Source organism: Carica papaya, chromosome 6, assembly GCF_054855325.1.
Source record: "Carica papaya isolate Zhongbai chromosome 6, ASM5485532v1, whole genome shotgun sequence".
Taxonomy (NCBI): domain Eukaryota; kingdom Viridiplantae; phylum Streptophyta; class Magnoliopsida; order Brassicales; family Caricaceae; genus Carica; species Carica papaya.
Window position 1 is genome coordinate 9729181 of NC_142314.1, and position 19131 is coordinate 9748311.

Below are 19131 nucleotides of genomic sequence, written 5' to 3' on the forward strand. Positions count from 1 at the left end.
TCACCAATAAACCGCCTATCTCCCAACCCCTAATAGGCCACACACACACAGATACTATTCTCACCCGTCACCAATATCGGCGCTCACCAATAAATCGCTTATCTCTCGACCCCTAATAGGCCACACACACACACACATATTCCATTTTCACCCATCACCAGTATCGGCGACCACCAATAAAACACCTATCCCTCGACCCCTAATAGGCCACGCACACACCCAAATATCATTCTTTCCCGTCACCAATATCGGCGACTAAACCCCTTCCCGTCGGAGTCTCCCGACCATCACCACCATCGGCGATCAACTTACTTTTTCTAGGTAACGACCACCAATATCGGCGTCCCCCAATGTTACCAACTCAAGGACCCTACGATCCCATACTCGCTCCACCATGTTATCCTGAGGCTCTCCTATTCCTTTACCCGGTATACCAGCCCAATACACATCTCCTCATAGAACACACACTAACATTTCACACACACACCGATAATGTTCCCTCGCCAACCATTACATTTACAGCAACTATACCAACCTATATACAACCCACACCCTCACACCACACAACTGCTAACACACCCTTATCCCAGTACCTTAAACCACGCCTTATTGGCCTCTCTTTTCCTTTCCCAAATTTTTAGCATATACACTCTCCTCTCCTTCTATATCTACCTCTCCCTACGGTCATACCACACTTCTCCTCTTACCCGAATCTCTTCCCACACACTGAACTCATCTTTCTCCCTCCTTCCACAGTCCACTCTAAGGACCCCTTTACAATCATGAACTCTCCTCTCTCTCACATAACTCACACACCGCTTTCCTTCTTCTTCTACCTCCCACGGCCTATTCAAAATATCACAACTCACACACTCACAATCACAACTCTCATCTCTATCACAGAACACTCACCAACTTCCTTCTTCCTTTTCTCTCCTCCCGCAGCCTCCTCCATACACCCTGCTCGCACACACACAACGTCACCTTGCCCTCACGGATCTCACTACTCACCGACCTCCTCGTTCACTCTCTTCTCCCGCGGCCTTCACTGTGTACTCACACTCATGTTACACAAAATAACCACACTCTATCTCCAATCACACACTCACAATCACAATTCTCATATCTCTCACAGAACACTCACAAACTTTCTTTTTCCTTCTCTCTTCTCCCGCGGTCTCCTCCGTGCACCCCACTCGCACACACACAACATCACCTCGCCCTCATGAATCTCACCCACTCACCGACCTCCTCGTTCACTCTCTCCTCCCGTGGCCTTCACTATGTACTCACACTCATGTTACACAAAATAACCACACTCTCTCACGGATCTCTCCCACTCTCTAACATCTTCATTCTCTCTCTTCTCGCGGCCTCCTCCGTGAGCACCTCCACAATTCCACCTACCATCCACAACCGCTTGTCTCTACCTCGTAGTCTATTGCTCTACATACTAAACGGAACCTAGATTTCTCAACTTAAGATCACAGATTCGAAATCACTCCACACCTATACAAGAACTCAAAATTTTACCGTACCTCTTGTCTCCATTTTCCTCCTTCCCTTGGCTTGCTCTGTCACCGTCCTCTGTCTCCTCCTCTCTCTCTTCTCTCTCCTCTCCGCTCCGGCTCATCTCTCTCTCTCTCGAACCTTCTCTTTTCCCCGATCTCTCTTCTCTCTTTTTTTTCCTTTCCTCCCTTTTTTTCTTTCCTCTTTTCTCTTTTCTTTTCTTTCCTCTTTTTTTTTCTTTTCCTCTTTTCTCTTTTCTTTTCTTTCCTCTCTTCCTGCCCGTCCATCTCAAAACGACGTCGTTTTTTTTTTTTCAAACTAGTGACATTCAAATCAAGTGCTAAAAGTTTAATCATTACATCACTATGCTAGCTGAGTAACTTCATTAAATAATTTAAAAGTTGGGTATAAAATAATTACATATTACAAAAAAAAATATTTAAAAAATAAAAATATTGATCATAAACCTTCTTAATCGTCCATTGACCTGTCTAAATTAACACAATATAGTAAATTATAAAAAGTGTTAAATATTAATAAAAAATATTTTAATTAGTATTTTTAAGTCATAATATTTATTATTGACCATATTTTTAAAAAAATTACATTTTCATTATCTCAAAATTTTTAATTAAATTATATCAGGCTAATTATAATGTAATTTATTTATTATTTAAATATTTTAACATTATTAATTTTTGAATTAAAATTTATATATTTTATAATTAAATAATTGAATAAAAGTACAATCACTAAACATTATAACTTTTTAATGCATACAACATGAGTTGAAACTCCCACGTTCGCTGAAACAGTGAAAATACCAAGCAATGGATGGTTCATACTTTCTGTTCATTGTCAAAGAAATTTCTTTCCTTTTTCAACAACAAAAAGAAAAAGAAAAATTTAACTGGTGGCTCAAAGTTTAAAAATGATTCGGTAAAGAATTTTGAGTTGAAGTCTGACGAGAAGAGGTCATTAGCCACCTCATCTACCATGCTGGACGACTGGGACCCACCACCTAGGATCCTAGGAAGGGGTCCCTCCAACTTTACTAATGACACGTGGCCTCACGTCGCCTCCGCACTAAATCTTCAGCCTTTATCTAGAAAATAATAATAAATGTTCAGCCTAAACTAATCATAAATATTTTATTTAAGTAATACCAGTCACACACTCATAAATGAATTTTAAATATTAAAATAATAAATTTTTTACTCAGCAAATTCTTGTGCACTTCATTCCCAAAATAATAATTAACGTTTAATTTAATTTATTAATATATTAGTAAAATTATGTTGATTAAATTTGATTTTGTTTCAACAAATTATATTGTATGTGAATAAAAATAATATTTAATAGATGATGAGTTTAATTAATTAAGGTAATTACGACATGGTTAAAATTTTAATTTATTTTTTTTATTATTTAAAAAATAAATTAGTGAGTATTTTCAATTATTTCTTTTGCCAATAGGAACATGATCATATTTGACATTTGTTTTCCGAAGCTAAAACTACTGTCTAATATATTGATTTCTGACATATTAATCATTTAATTAATATACGTCCAAAATATATGCATGGTGGCCATTTTTTAATATATTTTTCTAAATATTGAATCTTGCTTTCAGAAATTTAAAGATTATAAAATTAAAAATTATACAGTCGGTCTTTTTTTTTTTTTTTTAATTCACATGCGATATTAATATTTCATCAATGCCTATAATCTTGGAGTATCAAACATGACTAATATGTTTTAATTAAATTAAAAGTTTTTCATGAAGATGAGAGGTGAGAAGAAGGGTTTATGTGGGTTGGGTGTGTGTGTGTGTATGTAGAGGACATTTATTGTCATCAATATTTTGTTAATTTTTTAATTTAATTAAAATTAATAAATTAGTGTACATATATATATATATATATGGTTTTTAACAAAAAGTTTTGACTCTTAAACTTAAATATTTGAGTAATTTTTCGTGAAATTTTAAAGTAATGACAACTTAGTATTGATATTAAATAAATAGCACATATTCAGAAACTAAGTAAATTGCCCAAAAGATTTAGATTATTAATATGAAAGAAACAGCAAAACTAACTAATGATTTAGGTGGGCAATTAATTATATATGGTCCTAACTCGTAAAGAATTGCTTTACATACAATACTATTTGTCAATATGGATAAATGTAGTACAAAAATTTTAATTGTCTGGATTAAAATGGGCATAATTAAGATAACCCACTGCGTATATATATATATATATATACACACATGTACATGTATAGAAGTCAACTATTTCAACTCTTTCGTGTGGGTTTATTTTGACAATTTGGCTTTGCCAACGCATAGTCAAATATTCGCTTGATTTTTCTACTTTGGGATGGATCGGGATGTCAGTGCAATTATACATTTATACACACACACACACACACACACAAAATTCAACAGAATTGTATATAATATATCAACATGTTGAGAGTCAAAATTATTCAAAGAATTAACATTTCATAATATCACGGTAAGGGAATTCTTCTTCCTTTTTTTTTTTTTTTTTTTTTTTTTTGAAAGAAAGAAATGTTACGTTGAAATTGACCAAAGGTATTACAACTTAATTGAGCTCAAAGGATATTTCTGAAAAAGATTTAAGTTGATCCAAAACTTCTTCTTATTATTAAAAAATTGTGGACCATAAAATAATAATAAATATCCAAGAGTCTTGGTAGTAAGAATTTTCAACTAAATTTGTAACAAAAGAATCTAAAATGTGTAGTACTTTTATTGATAGTGAAGAGTACTATGTTATGAAAAACCTTTTCTAGTACTTATAACCCACAAATGAGAAAATTATAAAGTATGATCAAGTATTTGAGATTAACGATTAAATAATTTAGTTACAAACAAAAACACAAGAAATATTGTAGGTTATGTGCAAAGGCCTTGAGAGATCTTCAATTTAAGTCTGGCCTAAATCTTAACAGCTAATAGCTAAAAACTTCATTTAAAAGAAAGAAGTGATGGACTTATCTTCAAAATCATAGTCTTTAAAGTAAGGTAGAAGGACGTTATGGAGGTTGTAATGGGCTTGGTGGAGTTTATAAGGTTGAGGCTGATTGTCTAAAAAGTTATTTAAATCTAGGAGACCTCTTAAGTGGTTGAGTTGGGCTATGAGTGATAAGATGATAAGTAAAAGTATAAATGGTTTGAAAGGGAAGTAAAAGAACTCTTTAAGCCCTTGTTTAGGCTCACTTAAATGAAAGATTTGGTAAGGGTGAAGGGCAAGTCTTTTAGGGCTTTGGGCAACTACCTAGGTAGGGCTAAACTTTAGTGTGGTTATAGGATTGGACTGGACTTGGGACCGAGTTAGGTAGAAAGACTAAGACATAGGAGAGGCCGAATCAAAAGAAACCTCAACTTTACCTAAATAAGGAACATGTAAGGATGTCGAGGGGTCAAGTAAACGAGGGGATATAGGAGTATGATTGTTGTGTTGACTAATAAGTATAGTTAAAGATTGATGTGTCAATAGCAAAGTTGTGGGCGATCAAGATGGAGAATGAGACAAAACTGGTGATGATGTGCATGGTAAGTAAGTATGACATGAAACAACTCTTGCATAGGCATTTAGGATGCAATGTTAAAGGCATGCTGAAGGGCTTCTCCCTCAGCCTAAACATGTTAAGAGTTTGGAGAAGTGGCATCAATTTTATTATAGGGACCAAATGGTTTCAAGAAATTCTATTTATGTGAGCTAATGACTATAGTTTTAGGGATATTATAGGAAGGAGACGTGTGATTAATGGACCTACATCTATAGCAAAACTCGTATAATCCTTCATATTTAAAATGAACCAATCTTTCCTTCCTAATAAATAACTTGAGAAAAATACTCAATATGAGTAGGTGATCAAAATTAAACTCCACTTTAATTCGTAAATAATCTAACCACCTATCAGAAGACCCTCAGACTTCAAAGTCTAGCATTAATCTTAAAAGAAAGCTAATTTGTGAAGCATTTTGAGGATGTATTATGCTTAAAGGTAGTTCCTTAAAACATAACCAAAGTTGTCCTGTAGTAAAATTTATGTTCTCAATAATTGTGTGTTAATTATAAATTTTGAGTATTAAGGACTTCTTCAGTATGGGGTTGTTTTGTACTACATAATTGGACATTATCTAAAAAGAGCAAGTCTTATAAATATACGTAAGTGATAAATTAATTTATTTCTTTAGTTTAAAGTGATTTTCTATAGAGTTATAGTTATTTTTCAATTTGCTTAATTAATATAAGCATCCTATCTTAACTTCAAAGTTTTTTTTTTTTTTAAAACAATCTTTAACTTCGAATATTTTCTAACTCAAAATTGAGTTTATCCACATAAGGTTTTTATAAATTATAGCTTAATATGATATTGTATAAAAGTAGATTTATAACAACTTACGAGTTCTTATTACATAGTTATTGAAATTTTAGTTTAATATAAAAATCACAGTTTAACCTCTTACTTAAAATAAGATTCACAAATATTATAATATACTTAAAAAAAACTAGTATAAATTATAAATTAAATATTCTTTTACTAATTTTAAATTTAAAAGTAGTTTATCACAACTAATTATTCAATAAATTTTTAATCCCTTTCTAATTGAGAAACAAAAATGAAATTGTTAAAATTTTTGAGATAGTAGTATGCAATCCTGAATAAGCTTTTTCATCTTGATTATTCATTTATAATTTTTAAAAGTTTGAAATGCTAGAGAGAGAAATAACTTTATACAACATATATATTGTGATAGCTTGAAAGTACCGTCGAGTTAATTTTTTATGTTTGATATATTTAATTTAGTCTTTATTTGTGTTTGAAATGCTAGAGAGAGAAATAACTTTATACAACATATATATTGTGATAGCTTGAAAGTACCGTCGAGTTAATTTTTTATGTTTGATATATTTAATTTAGTCTTTATTTGTGTTTAAAAATATATAATAAGGTTAAAAATATAGTTAAAAGTCAAACAGAAAAAAGATATAACGACCCTAGAAATCGAAAGGAAATGTATATATTTATTCTAAGTGCGGAAGCGAAATAAAATTGATTATGATTAAAATCTTTTACATAATAACCAAAACAAATTAAACGTATAAAAAAATAAAATAACTTAAAGGAAATACTATGAATGAATGCTATAAGGAAAACTAATAAATTCTTTGGCTTTTACTCGCCATCTTCCTGCAGAACGGGCTCGGGAACCAAGTTCTCATGATCTAAAATGGTTAAGTAAGGAATGAGCTACACTAGCCCAGTAAAGACATCACACTATCTCACTGTCACAGAAGTAAAGGTTGGTAGAAAACAAAAACGATCAAGGGAGCATAATTTATAACAAACTCATTTATCAATAATAAAAAACATTTACTGTCCACTTACCTTAGTGAGATTTATGAAAACAACTTATGAGAAACAATAACATCATAAGATCATGCACACTCTGTAACATAACACATATCATACTTTTGTATTTCAATTATCAGGTAATAAATTTTCTCTTTTATCAGCCTACTAGTATCCATGAGGATCCATAGGGGGTCCCCCCGCTACACGTGAACCATTCACATTAATAACTTAATTCCAGGGTCGTCCCCATACCCCGTCCTGTATGGGCACCAAAACCATAAACCTCAATACCCCGTCCGGTATGAGGGTGAAATAGGCCGTCCCCATACCCCGTCCGGTATGAGCGCCAAAACACATAAAGTCTACATACCCCGTCCGATATGAGAGACAACGTTTCCGGTAGGGTTCCCTATGGACCCGATCTGTCCACCATCTCCCAAGATATCTAGTTAGGCTGTCGACATTATCCATTTATCAATTCACATACATTTTTTTATTTTTCTTAATTTCAATTATCCAATCAAACATAAACACGTAAACTAGTAATGGACACCAAATAAGGCAACACAACATCGGGTTCACAATAATTCAAACCATAAAAAATAAAACCGTGATTCATGCATACGAAACCATGGAATAAATACATCAGGCACCATACTGTATTTAAAACTGTAAAATAAATCAAACAACACCTGACCAAAAAATACATCAGTTTCGGGCTCCATTAGCAATCTTAATTAATTATACATATCTATTAATTCATAAAATATCATTTTATCATTTATTAAGCTTTAATGTCGTGATAGGAAATAAGATGAGAGATCCTTACTTGTTTCGGAATCTGAAATCCAGTTCTCATTGCGCTTACGGACAGTCCCTAGATTCCCTGAATTTTTTTCAGAAACTGAAACACACTTCCGGTACTTGCACATGTCCCCAAAAACCCCAAATCAGACCCAGGGCCCTTTCGGCCAATTTCAGAATTCCGGCACGGCGGCTCTGCGTGCTTCGGCGACGGCGCCGCTGCCCACTGCAGCGATCCACCTCGGGTTGGCCGTTTCCGGCCGAATTCGGCCAAACTTACATTGGTTCCTGTGATAAAACACCCCTAGGGCCCTCGATGGGCCAAAACATTCCAGAAAATCTAGACTTACTGACGGTGAAGCTCTCGGGTACGGCGGCTCCTCCGGTGCGAGTTGGGATTTAGTGTTTTACTCCGGTCAACCTGTAGAAAAAAAGACGGTGATTACAGTGGTATAAAAATTACATCGAACGGGAACCGGGAAGGGCCTCATCAGAGGCAAAAATTGAGGAAACCCGCGGCGGCGCTGCTGGAATTCGACGGTGTTTTCCGGCCAATTGATTAGTGGTTTGGCTCCGATTTAGCCACAGGGAGGTTCAGCATCAAAAAACGAGCCAAGGGGAGAAATTTTACCTTGTTTGGCGACCAAAAAATCCTCCGGTGTGGCGGCGGGTGGCGGCGGCCAGTTCCTCCGGTGGTTGGGTCGTCTTCTCCGGCGTGGGTTCTGGCGGCTAGGGTTTAGGGTTGGGTGTGGATGCGATTATTTATAACCTTCCCCTTTTAATCTGAGCCATCCATCATGATTTAATCTGGGCCGTCCGATCGCGATTAAATTGGAAATAAATCTGGACCGTTCTCACACGTGAGATTTGGACCGTCCATGCGCACTTTTGATTTGGGCCGTCCGTGCTCGCGGGAACGGATATGGGCCGTACGATCGTGCACACGCGGATCGTCCACATGTCTCTGTCCCGCGTGGCTTCCCGCGTCAGTGTCCCTGCCACGCGGCGTGTCCTGGTTGGCCAGGGCTACTAACCAGGCTGTTGACGTGGTGCTATTTTTCTAAATTGCATTTTGACCTCCGATTTTCGATTTTCTTTTCAAAAACACCTCCAGAATCCAAAATTTCACCCATTTTTTCGAAAATCAATGTCAATTAAATCCCAAAAATAATTTTACCCCATTTTATTATTATTATTATTATTATTTCTATTAAATTAAATTAAAACCTTATAAATTAATTATTAAAATAAAATAAAATTAACAAAATTCAAAATTAAATTAAAATAAAATAAGAATAAAAGTAAAATAATAAAAGAAAATTTTTTGGGTGTTACAAAAGATGTGTAAGAATGAATGAGCTAAAATAAACATGAAAATGCATAAAAAATGAGAACTTTTTAAATGAAGTAGTATAATAAAAAATGATAAATTTTAAATAAAATGACATAACAAAAAGTGGTAACTTTTAGATGAAGTATGTAACAGCCCCGGTAATTCAAAGTGGAAATTATATTATAATATTAAATGCGGAAGCGAGATCAAAATTTCGGTTAACATCTCTCACACGGAAATAAAAAACGTACTTAAAATATAAAAGATTAAACTAACTAAGAGAGAAACTCGAAAATAAAACTATGAGTATGACTACAGAGTCTCTAGGCATCCCCTTCGTCGTCCTCCTGCGGAACGGGCTCGGGAACCATGTCTTCCTGATCTGAAATGGTTAAATAAGGAGTGAGCTACACTAGCCCAATAAGAACATCACGATATCTCACCGTCACGGAGGTAAAGGTGGGTAGAAAAACACAAAAGACCAATGGAGCATGATTTGCAACAAATCCTTTTATTTATGATAAAACCTTTACCATCCACTTACCTCGGTGGAATTCATGAAACAATATAAGAAAACAATAACATTATCACAATCATGGAATAATATAAGTTGTAAAACATAGCACTTATCACGCCTTTTGTAATTCAATCATTATACAACATATCCTTTTCTCATTTACCAGCCTACTAGTATCCATGGGGGTCCATAGGGGTCCCGCTACCCGTTAACCTTTAACATTCATAATCAGTTTCCAGGGCCGTCCCCATACCCCGTCCGGTATGGGCGCCAAAACCATAAACCTCAATACCCCGTCCGGTATGAGGGTGAAACGGGTCGTCCCCATACCCCGTCCGGTATGGGCGCCAAAACCATAAACCTCAATACCCCGTCCGGTATGAGGGTGAAACGGGCCGTCCCCATACCCCGTCCGGTATGGGCGCCAAAACACATAAGATCTCCATGCCCCGTCTGGCATGTGAGACCACAATCCCGGTAGGATTCCCTACGGACCCGGTCCGTCCACCATCTCCCAGGATATCTAGTCAGGCTGACCCCATCATACAATTATCAGTCTACACAATCTTTCATTTTCCTCTTCCTCAGTAAGCATTATCAATTCACATTTTAAACAAGCAAATCGTAATTCATGCCAAACAGACAACATACAGTATCAGTTTTTCAGTCATTCAACCCATAATTAATAAAAACGTAGTATATGCACACAAATCTGTAAAATGAACACATCAAACCTCATTTTGCATTTAAAGCTGTAAACAGGCCAAATAACAGTAAATCACCAATCACACCAGACTCGGGCTCCATTAGCCACCTTAAGCAATTTCACACATTCGTTAATTCAAGAAATACCGTTTTATCATTTTGAACTTTAATACCGTGATAGGAAATAGGGTGAGGGGTCCTTACTTGTTTTCGGGATCCGAATACGATTCACAGTGCGCCTAAAGGCCGTCCCTAATTTTCCCTGAATTTTTCCCGGGGAACTGAAACACACTAACGGTACCTGCACGTGTTCCAAAAAAAAAACCAAAATTAGGTCCAGGGCCTCTTTCGGCCCAAATCGCAACTCCGACACGGCGGCTCCGCCGTGCTCCGGCGACGGCGCCGCCGCTGGCGGCGGCGAGTCGCCTCGGGTTGGCTGTTTTCGGCCGAATTCGGCCACACTCGCATCGGTCCCTGTGAGAAAACAACCCTAGGGCCCTCGGGGGGCCAAAATATCACGGAAAAAACGGAGCTTACCGGCGGCGGCGCTCTCGGGTGCGGCGGCTCTCCGGCGAGGTTCGTGTTTTGGTGATTCGGCTCCGGTCAACCTGTAGAGAAAAGAATGGTGATCACGGTGATATAAAAATTGCATCAAACGGAGGCCGGGAAGGGCCTCGTCGGAGGCAAAAACCGAGAGGGGGCGCGGCGGCGCCGCTGGTCTTCGGCCGCGTATTCCGACCGTTTGGCCGGGATTTTGGCTTCGATTTGGCCATAGGAGGAATCAGCGTGGAAAAACGAGTCGGGGGTATGAAATTTACCTCGATCGGCGGTCGTAAATTTCCCCGGTGCGGCGGCGGGTGGCGGCGGTCGACCTCTGGTTCGTCTTCTCCGGCGAGCGGCAGGCGGCTAGGGTTTGTGGTCTGGTGTGGGGGTTCTATTTATAACCCCTTGCCCTTTGATCTCAGCCATCCATTTTATTTTAATCTGGGCCGTCCGTGCGATTGTATTTGGGCCGTCCGATCGCGCGATTGATCTGGGCCGTCCGATCGCGCCCACGCGGATCGCCAACGTGGCCCGTTCAGGAGCGACGTGGTCTTGCCACGTGGCAGGCCCCGGTTGGCCGGGACTGCTGACCGGGCCTGCTGACGTGGCTGCCGACGTGGCTTTTTTTTTTCTTTTTTTTTCCTCGGTCCGGGCGCTACAAAGTAACATAAAAAAATGATAAATTTTAAATGAAATGTCATGTGAAAAGTGAGATCACAAAAAGTGGCAATTTTTAGATAAAATAACATATGAAAAATAGTAACATTTTAGATAAAATAACATGTGAAAAGTGGTAATTTTTTAGATGAAATGATATGATGAAAGATGATAACTTTTAGATGAAGTATCATGCTAGAATGAAACAACCCTTTTTTTATAGCTCCCCACTCTTATAAACAAGGGATGAGAAAAGGGAGGAAGAGACATTATGGATGAGAGAAAAATAGTAATAATCATAGAGGTGAAGGAAGAAGAAAGAGTACGAAGTGTGTGATTTATGAGAATGTTATAAGATTTTAGATAAAAACCTTGAAAAATTTCTAATAAATTTGTGATAGAAAATGAAGAGAAAGAGAAAAGGAAGAAGGTTCATGGTCAAAAGGAGATTATAAACTATTAGAAATGTAAGTCTTTCTTTAAGTTTTGAAGTTTAGTTTCTCTTTAATTTGTTAGATTAATTTTTTAGTATTGTATTGGATATTTTTGAGTCAAGAAAGTGATCAAAAATTATCCTAAAACTCTGTCAGATTTTTTAGAGAAAAATATCATAAATAAAGTCAGGGAATTAAGATTACGACTGCTAAAAATCTAAGGTAAGATATCATATATTTGTAGCCTACGTAATTTTGAAGTATTTTACGTATTTTCAGTATGAAAATGTGAAAATGTTTGAATTGTCTTTCATATTTGTTAAGTAAATATTTGTTAAAATTTTGTTTTAATGTAAGTGTTATTTCACTTTTTGTTTTCAAAATGTGATTTTGATATGAGTGCATCACTCATTATGGAAGGAACTTTGTAATACTTGGACCCAAAATTTGGATCGAGATTAATCTTAAAAATTAAAATTAATATATAAAAATATAATTTTTAAATTTATAAATTTTTATTTAATATAAAAATTAGAAAAAAACTAGGTGAATAATGAAATTAAAAATAATTTTTTAAAAAAATGGGTGAAAATTTGGGTTTGGGGGCATTTTTGAAAGAAAAATTAGAAATTGGGAGTCAAAACATAATTTAGAAAAAATGTGCCACATAGGACCACCCAGTTAGCAGTCCCGATGAACTGGAGCGCGCCGTGTGACAAGGCATGCTGATTCGGTGCCACGTGAGATGCCACGCTGGCAATCCACGTGCCCATGATCGGATGGTCGGATTTGTTCCCGCGCAAGTGGACGGTCCGGATCCGTTCCCTCCTCAGGCATGATCGAACGATAACGATTAAATACGATGAACGGTTCAGATTCATTCTCTCTTTAAACGCGATCATATGGTTCAGATCAAATTGCGATGGACAATCCAGATTCATTTCCTCTTTAAACGTGATTGGACAGTCGAGATCAAACGTGATGAACGGTCCATATTAAAGGAAGACAGGTATAAATATCTTACTTTACACCAAACTCTAACACTAGCCGCCAGCCCCCTGCCGGAGAAGAAGAACTAATCGTCGGAGAAGGAAGTCGACCGCCGCCCATCGTCGCGTCGGATCCACCTCCGACCGTCAAAAAAGGTAAAAAAAAAAATTAATTCACTCGAAATTTGATTCTGAACACCAATTGGAGCAAAAGGACCAGCGAATGAGCCGAAAAATACGGGTAAAGTCCGGCAGCGCTGCCGCAGAAAAATAAAAAATTACTTCCGATGAGCCCCTTTTCGATTCTCGTTTTGTGCAATTTTTCTACTATTGTATTCACCATTCTGTTTTTCGCAGGTTAACTGAGGAAAAAAGCCCAACCGAGAAGGTGAGCTGGCAGAGATGCCGCACCGGAAAACTCTGTCGCCAGTAAGTTTTTATTTTTTGACTTTTTTCGGCCAACCGAGTCCCCTTAACATATTTTCTCGTAGGGATGAGTATAAAATCGGCTGGAATCGGGTAGTCCAATGCAAACTGCCTTTGCAAGTGACGGTACCGTCACCTGAGCACAGCGGTGGCCCTACGGCGGGCGGCGGTGCCGTCACCGGAGCACGACGGTGCCGCCGTGTTAGAGTTCTAAAATTGTTCTGAAAAAGTTTTTAACACCGAGTTTTGAGTTTTTAGGGTATTTTTAGGTACTTGAAGCGTGTTTTAATCTCCAAAGAAAAATTCAGGGAACCCAGGGATCACCAACAGGCGTAGCTTAAAGTTTAGTGTTTCGGACACCAATTCAGGTAAGAATTCCTCACCTTATTCCCTGTTATGGAATTGAAATTCAATTTAAATAATACGACATTTTGCATAATTTAGAAAACCTTAATAATTAATTACATATTACTAATGGAGACAGAACCGGTTATTTATCACTGTTTATCTTGTTTTAACTGATTAATTAATTTTACAGTTTTAAATGCATGATAAAATGCTGGAGTTGGTAAGATGATTGAGTTGTATTTTTTTTATGCATGTATTGCCGCTTTTGCATGATTTACAGTTAAATTGTGAAACTGAAAATTAAATGTAAACGAAAAATTGTTTAATTAAGTGAATGAATGAATGATAGCCTTACTGAATATCTTGAGATATGGTGGATGGACCGGGTACGTGAGGAATCCTACTATGAACGTTGCATCATATCGGACGGGGTATTGAAGATTGGTATTTTGGTGCTTATATCGGACGAGGTATGGGGGCCGTTTCACCCTCATACTGGACAAGGTATTGAGGGATGATATTTTTGGCACTCATATTGGACAAGGTATAGGAACGGCCAGTTAGTTTACAATGTTGAATAAGGGTTCATGCGTAGTGGGGACATCTCTATATACCTCCATGGATACTAGTAAGCAGATAAAAAAAAAACTGTTATTCTTATTAATTGAGTATGAGATTATGATGTTGTTTGTGTTATTACCTCTATAGGTCGGTTTTGAAAATCTCGCTACGGTAAGTGTATAATAAATAATTTTATTTATGATAAATGAATTTACTTAGATTAAGAGGTTCATTAGTTATTTTTATAATTTTTACCAACATTTATTTCTGTATCGGTGAGTAGTGTGACATTTTTACTGGGTAGTGTAGTTCACTCTTTCATTAACCATTTCAGATCAAGATGACCAAGATCCAGATCCCGATCAACAAGATGGCTGTGAATATGATGCCCAGTTGTTTACTTTTCATTTATTTCTTTGATTTTTCGTATGTTCTTTTAGAAGAGTCATTCTCATAGCCCTGTTGGGTATTCTAAATTATTGTGTAAGGAATGTAAACCCTAATTTTATTATTTCGCTTCCGCATTCAATTTATGATTCTATTTCCTTTCAAGTTGTGGGCCGTTACAAAATTATTCCGAAAGTATCTGCATTATGCTAGACTTTAATCTGGCCGTATATAACCGTTCCGTATTCGGGTGTATTGGTGAAGTGATAATGTTTACCCATATATAAGCATTATATGTTCAGGTGTATGAGAAAATAATCTGATTTGCATGCCCTAACGGTTTCATATTCGAGGGGTAGCATTGTTTCAAGATACTCGTATATGTCATTCTGTGTTCGGGTACATAAGAAACCAATGATAAGTATCTGTGCCTACGCATAATGTATGGTAACTGATTGATCATCCACAATAGTAATCAAGTATATAATATGAATTTGTTTTCTGATTTGAGCATTTGTCTTCTTATTTGTATCCATTTTAGAAAGATTATATGATATATATTTTGCTGTATTATGAAATTATATATTATGTGTATTATGCTGTGATTTTATAATATCACTTATTGGAATATTTTTTCTCACTTCCTCTATCACCCTTAATATACTTAAGATATCGTTGTAGAGTGAGCGGTGATATAAAAAAATTTTGAAACTAAATTCTGATATTAAGGTTATTGTTTTGTACTTTTGTTTAATATTATAAATAAGAAAATTTAGAATTTTGTACATATGTTTATGTTTACATTTAAATGATATAAGATTTTTGCGACTCTCCTATAATTAATAAAGTTAAGTTATTTTACTTAAGTCAAATTTACGTAATTTAAATAAGTATACTCCGGTCATTACTTTATAAGACGGGGTATAGTTCGTAACATATATTTCATAAATTGTACTAATTACCTTAATTTTTCAATAATAACTAAAATATAGGAAAGCTATGAATAAAAAAGTACTATAAATTGTGATGGTTGAGGTGGGACGTGCTTATAATTTAGTGTAAATATTACTCATAGTAAGCAAGGTTATCCTAATTTAGAGGAATTAATAATTACTGTATCAATTTATATTTGTCACACAAAATAATTTATGAACTTCAAAATTTAATTAGAAAATACGAGCAGTGAAGTCAAGCACCCTTTTTAATGGCATAAAAAAAAAAAAAAAAGGCAGTTTGTTTAGGATCATCGTGTGATAATTTAGGCCAAATTATCAGTCAAAGGAGGTGTGTTCTCTTATTTTAGACATTAATGGAAGATTTATCGAAGTCCTTGTCTTGACACATTGTTTATACCCAACTTGACTTGAAGTAATCACTTCAATATATTCAACCATAAGATTCTTAATTGGAAATATTACTTATTTTACTACTAATCATTTTTTCCTCCTTTTCATCAAAGTTTTTATATAAGCAAATGTGAAAGGGAGGAAGTATTTGATATTATATAACTTATAAAACATTGCATAAAAGATAAATTTATCACTGTAATTTTACCAAAATATGAAGAACATTTTTCTGTGTCAATGGCTAAATAATGATTTTGATAAAAGTGAGAATTATTTTATGATGAAGAAATATTTAAAATTAAAATAAAAAATAATGAAAAGTTATTAACTAAATTAATAATTTATCTTTGAAATAATGTAGGGAGTTTTTACCAAATAAGTTTCAAGGTAAGCTAATAAAGGTGTAGCAGCTACAGAAACGGCAAAACCGCGTTGAAGAAATTTGGGAAAGATGAAACCCCACGTACCTCTTTTTCTCCATGTGAACGGCTACATGATCTCATCTCTTCATCCTACTTTCTCATTAAAGTCTTACACTTTCTCCTTCATCATATTATATATATTGTATATATTATATTATATTATATTTATACTATCACATGTGTCTGTATATAAATACCACCAAACACCTCACTCCTGCGCTCGCTCTCTCTCTCTCTCTCTCTCTCTCTCTCTCATGATAATAATCTTAGATCCAATCTAAGCTCAAATATACATCTTTGTGCTCGAATCGATCACCAAGCAAAACACAGACTCAATCATAGATTTCAGAAAAAAAATGGCTCCACTTTCGTACTTCACTGCTAGAAAGGTACCTCCGCTTTATCTTCTTATCTTTCTCTTTTCCTCTCTGCTGCTTCTATCTTCATCATCTTCTTCAGTCACTGGTGATAATGGTGACCATCATGAGCTGCAATTTCAAGGCTATCAATTTCTGGGTACGAGGAGATTATTGGAGAAGCTAGAAGACGATGATGAAAAAATTCAGAGTCCCAAGAAGAAAAGCACCAATTTGTCATCCAAGAATCAGACTAAGCTCATCAAATCCAATCTGCTCTCAACCAAAAACCAAACAAAACTCAGTAAACCAAATCTGTCAAGCAAGAACCAAACGAAGCTCACTAAACCCACAAATTCCACCAAGGCAACAATCTCTGAGATTTCAAAATCTGAGCTGAAGAAGCTGAATTCAACTTCAATTAAGCTCAAAAAGCTTAATTCCACCTCCAAAGCGTCAAACTCTACCAAAGCCAGTTTGTTATCTTCTAAGAAATCCTCAGATCTGCTCAATCTGAGCTCACCAAAGAACAAGACAACTAAACCCACTTCCCCAAAATCAGAGAAACCCACAATTACAGAAAAGAATAAAGATTCATCAGAGTCCAAGAAGAATCAAAACGCAGAAACCAAAAAACCCAACAAGGAAAAGACTCAGAAGATATTACCCTTTTGGCTTGATCAGGAAGATGACGATTTAGTATCGGAATTCAGAGATCTACCCATTAGATTTCAGCAAACTCTATTACCAGACCTGGAGAAAATTTCAACAACTTCAAAGGCTTACATCACCAAAGCCAACAAACAAATCACAAGAGGATTTAAACCTTACGTCGGCAACAAATACGCTCCCACTATTGCCTCCTTCGTCTCCTTAGCCTTCATCTTGATCCCTCTGGTTCTCGTCTCGCTCATCTTCAACCGCTTCAAAGCTTATTTCTCCCTACAGAAAATCTTAATCTTCATCCAAGTTTACCTCTCCATCTACTTCACCATCCTCTGTTTCTCTTCGCTTGTCACCGGCTTAGAACCGCTGAAGTTTTTTTACGCTACTTCGCAGTCCACGTACATCTGCGTACAGGTGATGCAGACATTGGGTTACGTGTTGTACCTTCTGCTGCTCCTGATGTACCTCGTCCTCGTCTTCTCCACTGACTGTGGTCTGGGCTTGAAGCTACTCGGCCTGGCGCAGACATTCGTGGGCTTTGCAGTTGGGTTGCACTACTACGTGGCAGTTTTTCATAGGGTGGTGCTGCACCAACCACCGAAGACCAACTGGAAGGTACACGGGATCTATGCCACGTGTTTCCTCCTGATTTGTCTGCTCTCCAGAGCTGAGAGGAGGAAGAAAGCTTACTTGGAAGAGGGAGGTGAAGAGGGGAAGAAAAATTAATTTAATTCAAAAATATTTTTGGTTATAGAAAACTGGAGTTGCTCCCATAATGATTTCAGCCAAAATTATCAACAAAAAAGAATCAACTGGGCGGCTGAGACTGTGGATTAAATGTCTTGTTCTCTTTCATTTTCTCCCTGTCCAATTAATCATTTTCAATTTTTGTCAATTAATTATATAGGAAATTAGGGTTGACCCACTAAAAATGTGTTTGTGGGCATTTTGAGTACCATTGGCCAAGAAAATCCATGGTATTTGTTCTACAAAATAGAAAGGGGAAGAAGATTTTTGGCAAATTGTATTATTTTTAATCAATAAAATTGTTCCTTATTACTAGTAAATTAGTAGTATAAATATAAATTATCTTTACTTATTAATATTATAAATTAATATTCAACATCAAATAGTGAGTCTCCTTTTATTATTATATAAACGAACAATATAGATTGAGATTTATTATTTATAAAAATTAACAGAAACTTAGGCTACTGAGCCCTCAAATCTGAGCTGCCAACTACACTTATAGCCAAATCATTTAAATTATAAGTGGTTCTTCTTGTTTCTTATAAATCAATTAGTTGGTTCTTACATTTTAATTTTAGAATTATCATTTTTTTTTAGATTTACAAATTGTGATATTTATTATTTTAATTTACTTTAAAATTAAAATATAAGATTATTCAAAGATTAAATTATAGGAAGTTTTCTAATATCAACTTAATATACAAAATTGTTTTTTGTTATAGTAGTTTTATTATTAAATTATTTATAGTTTCAGTTTTTAATTATTCAAAAAAAAAAAAAGACGAATTTCCAGAAATTGAAAAAATAAAATTCTAACCAAGTAGACCCAAACTAGTGAATTTAATGGTCCCATGTCTTTGAATTTCTTTAGTTTGTGTAAAATATTGACAGTTTTGCAGATTCTCCCCGACAGATATAATATATATATATATATATAAGGCTATTTTGGTAATTTAAATAACACCGACGGATTAAATTGAGTGT

At 35.7% G+C, this 19131-nt stretch overlaps 1 protein-coding gene across 1 annotated transcript; it reads left to right on the plus strand.

Moving 5' to 3' along the window:
- The first annotated feature begins 16592 nt into the window (after nucleotides 1-16592).
- On the plus strand, nucleotides 16593-18464 carry LOC110819307 (cell wall integrity/stress response component-like protein). The gene has a single exon (XM_022048453.2). It carries the CDS (start codon nucleotides 16732-16734, stop codon nucleotides 18121-18123), a length of 1392 nt encoding a protein of 463 aa, XP_021904145.2. The 5' UTR covers nucleotides 16593-16731; the 3' UTR covers nucleotides 18124-18464.
- Nucleotides 18465-19131: the final 667 nt, after the last annotated feature.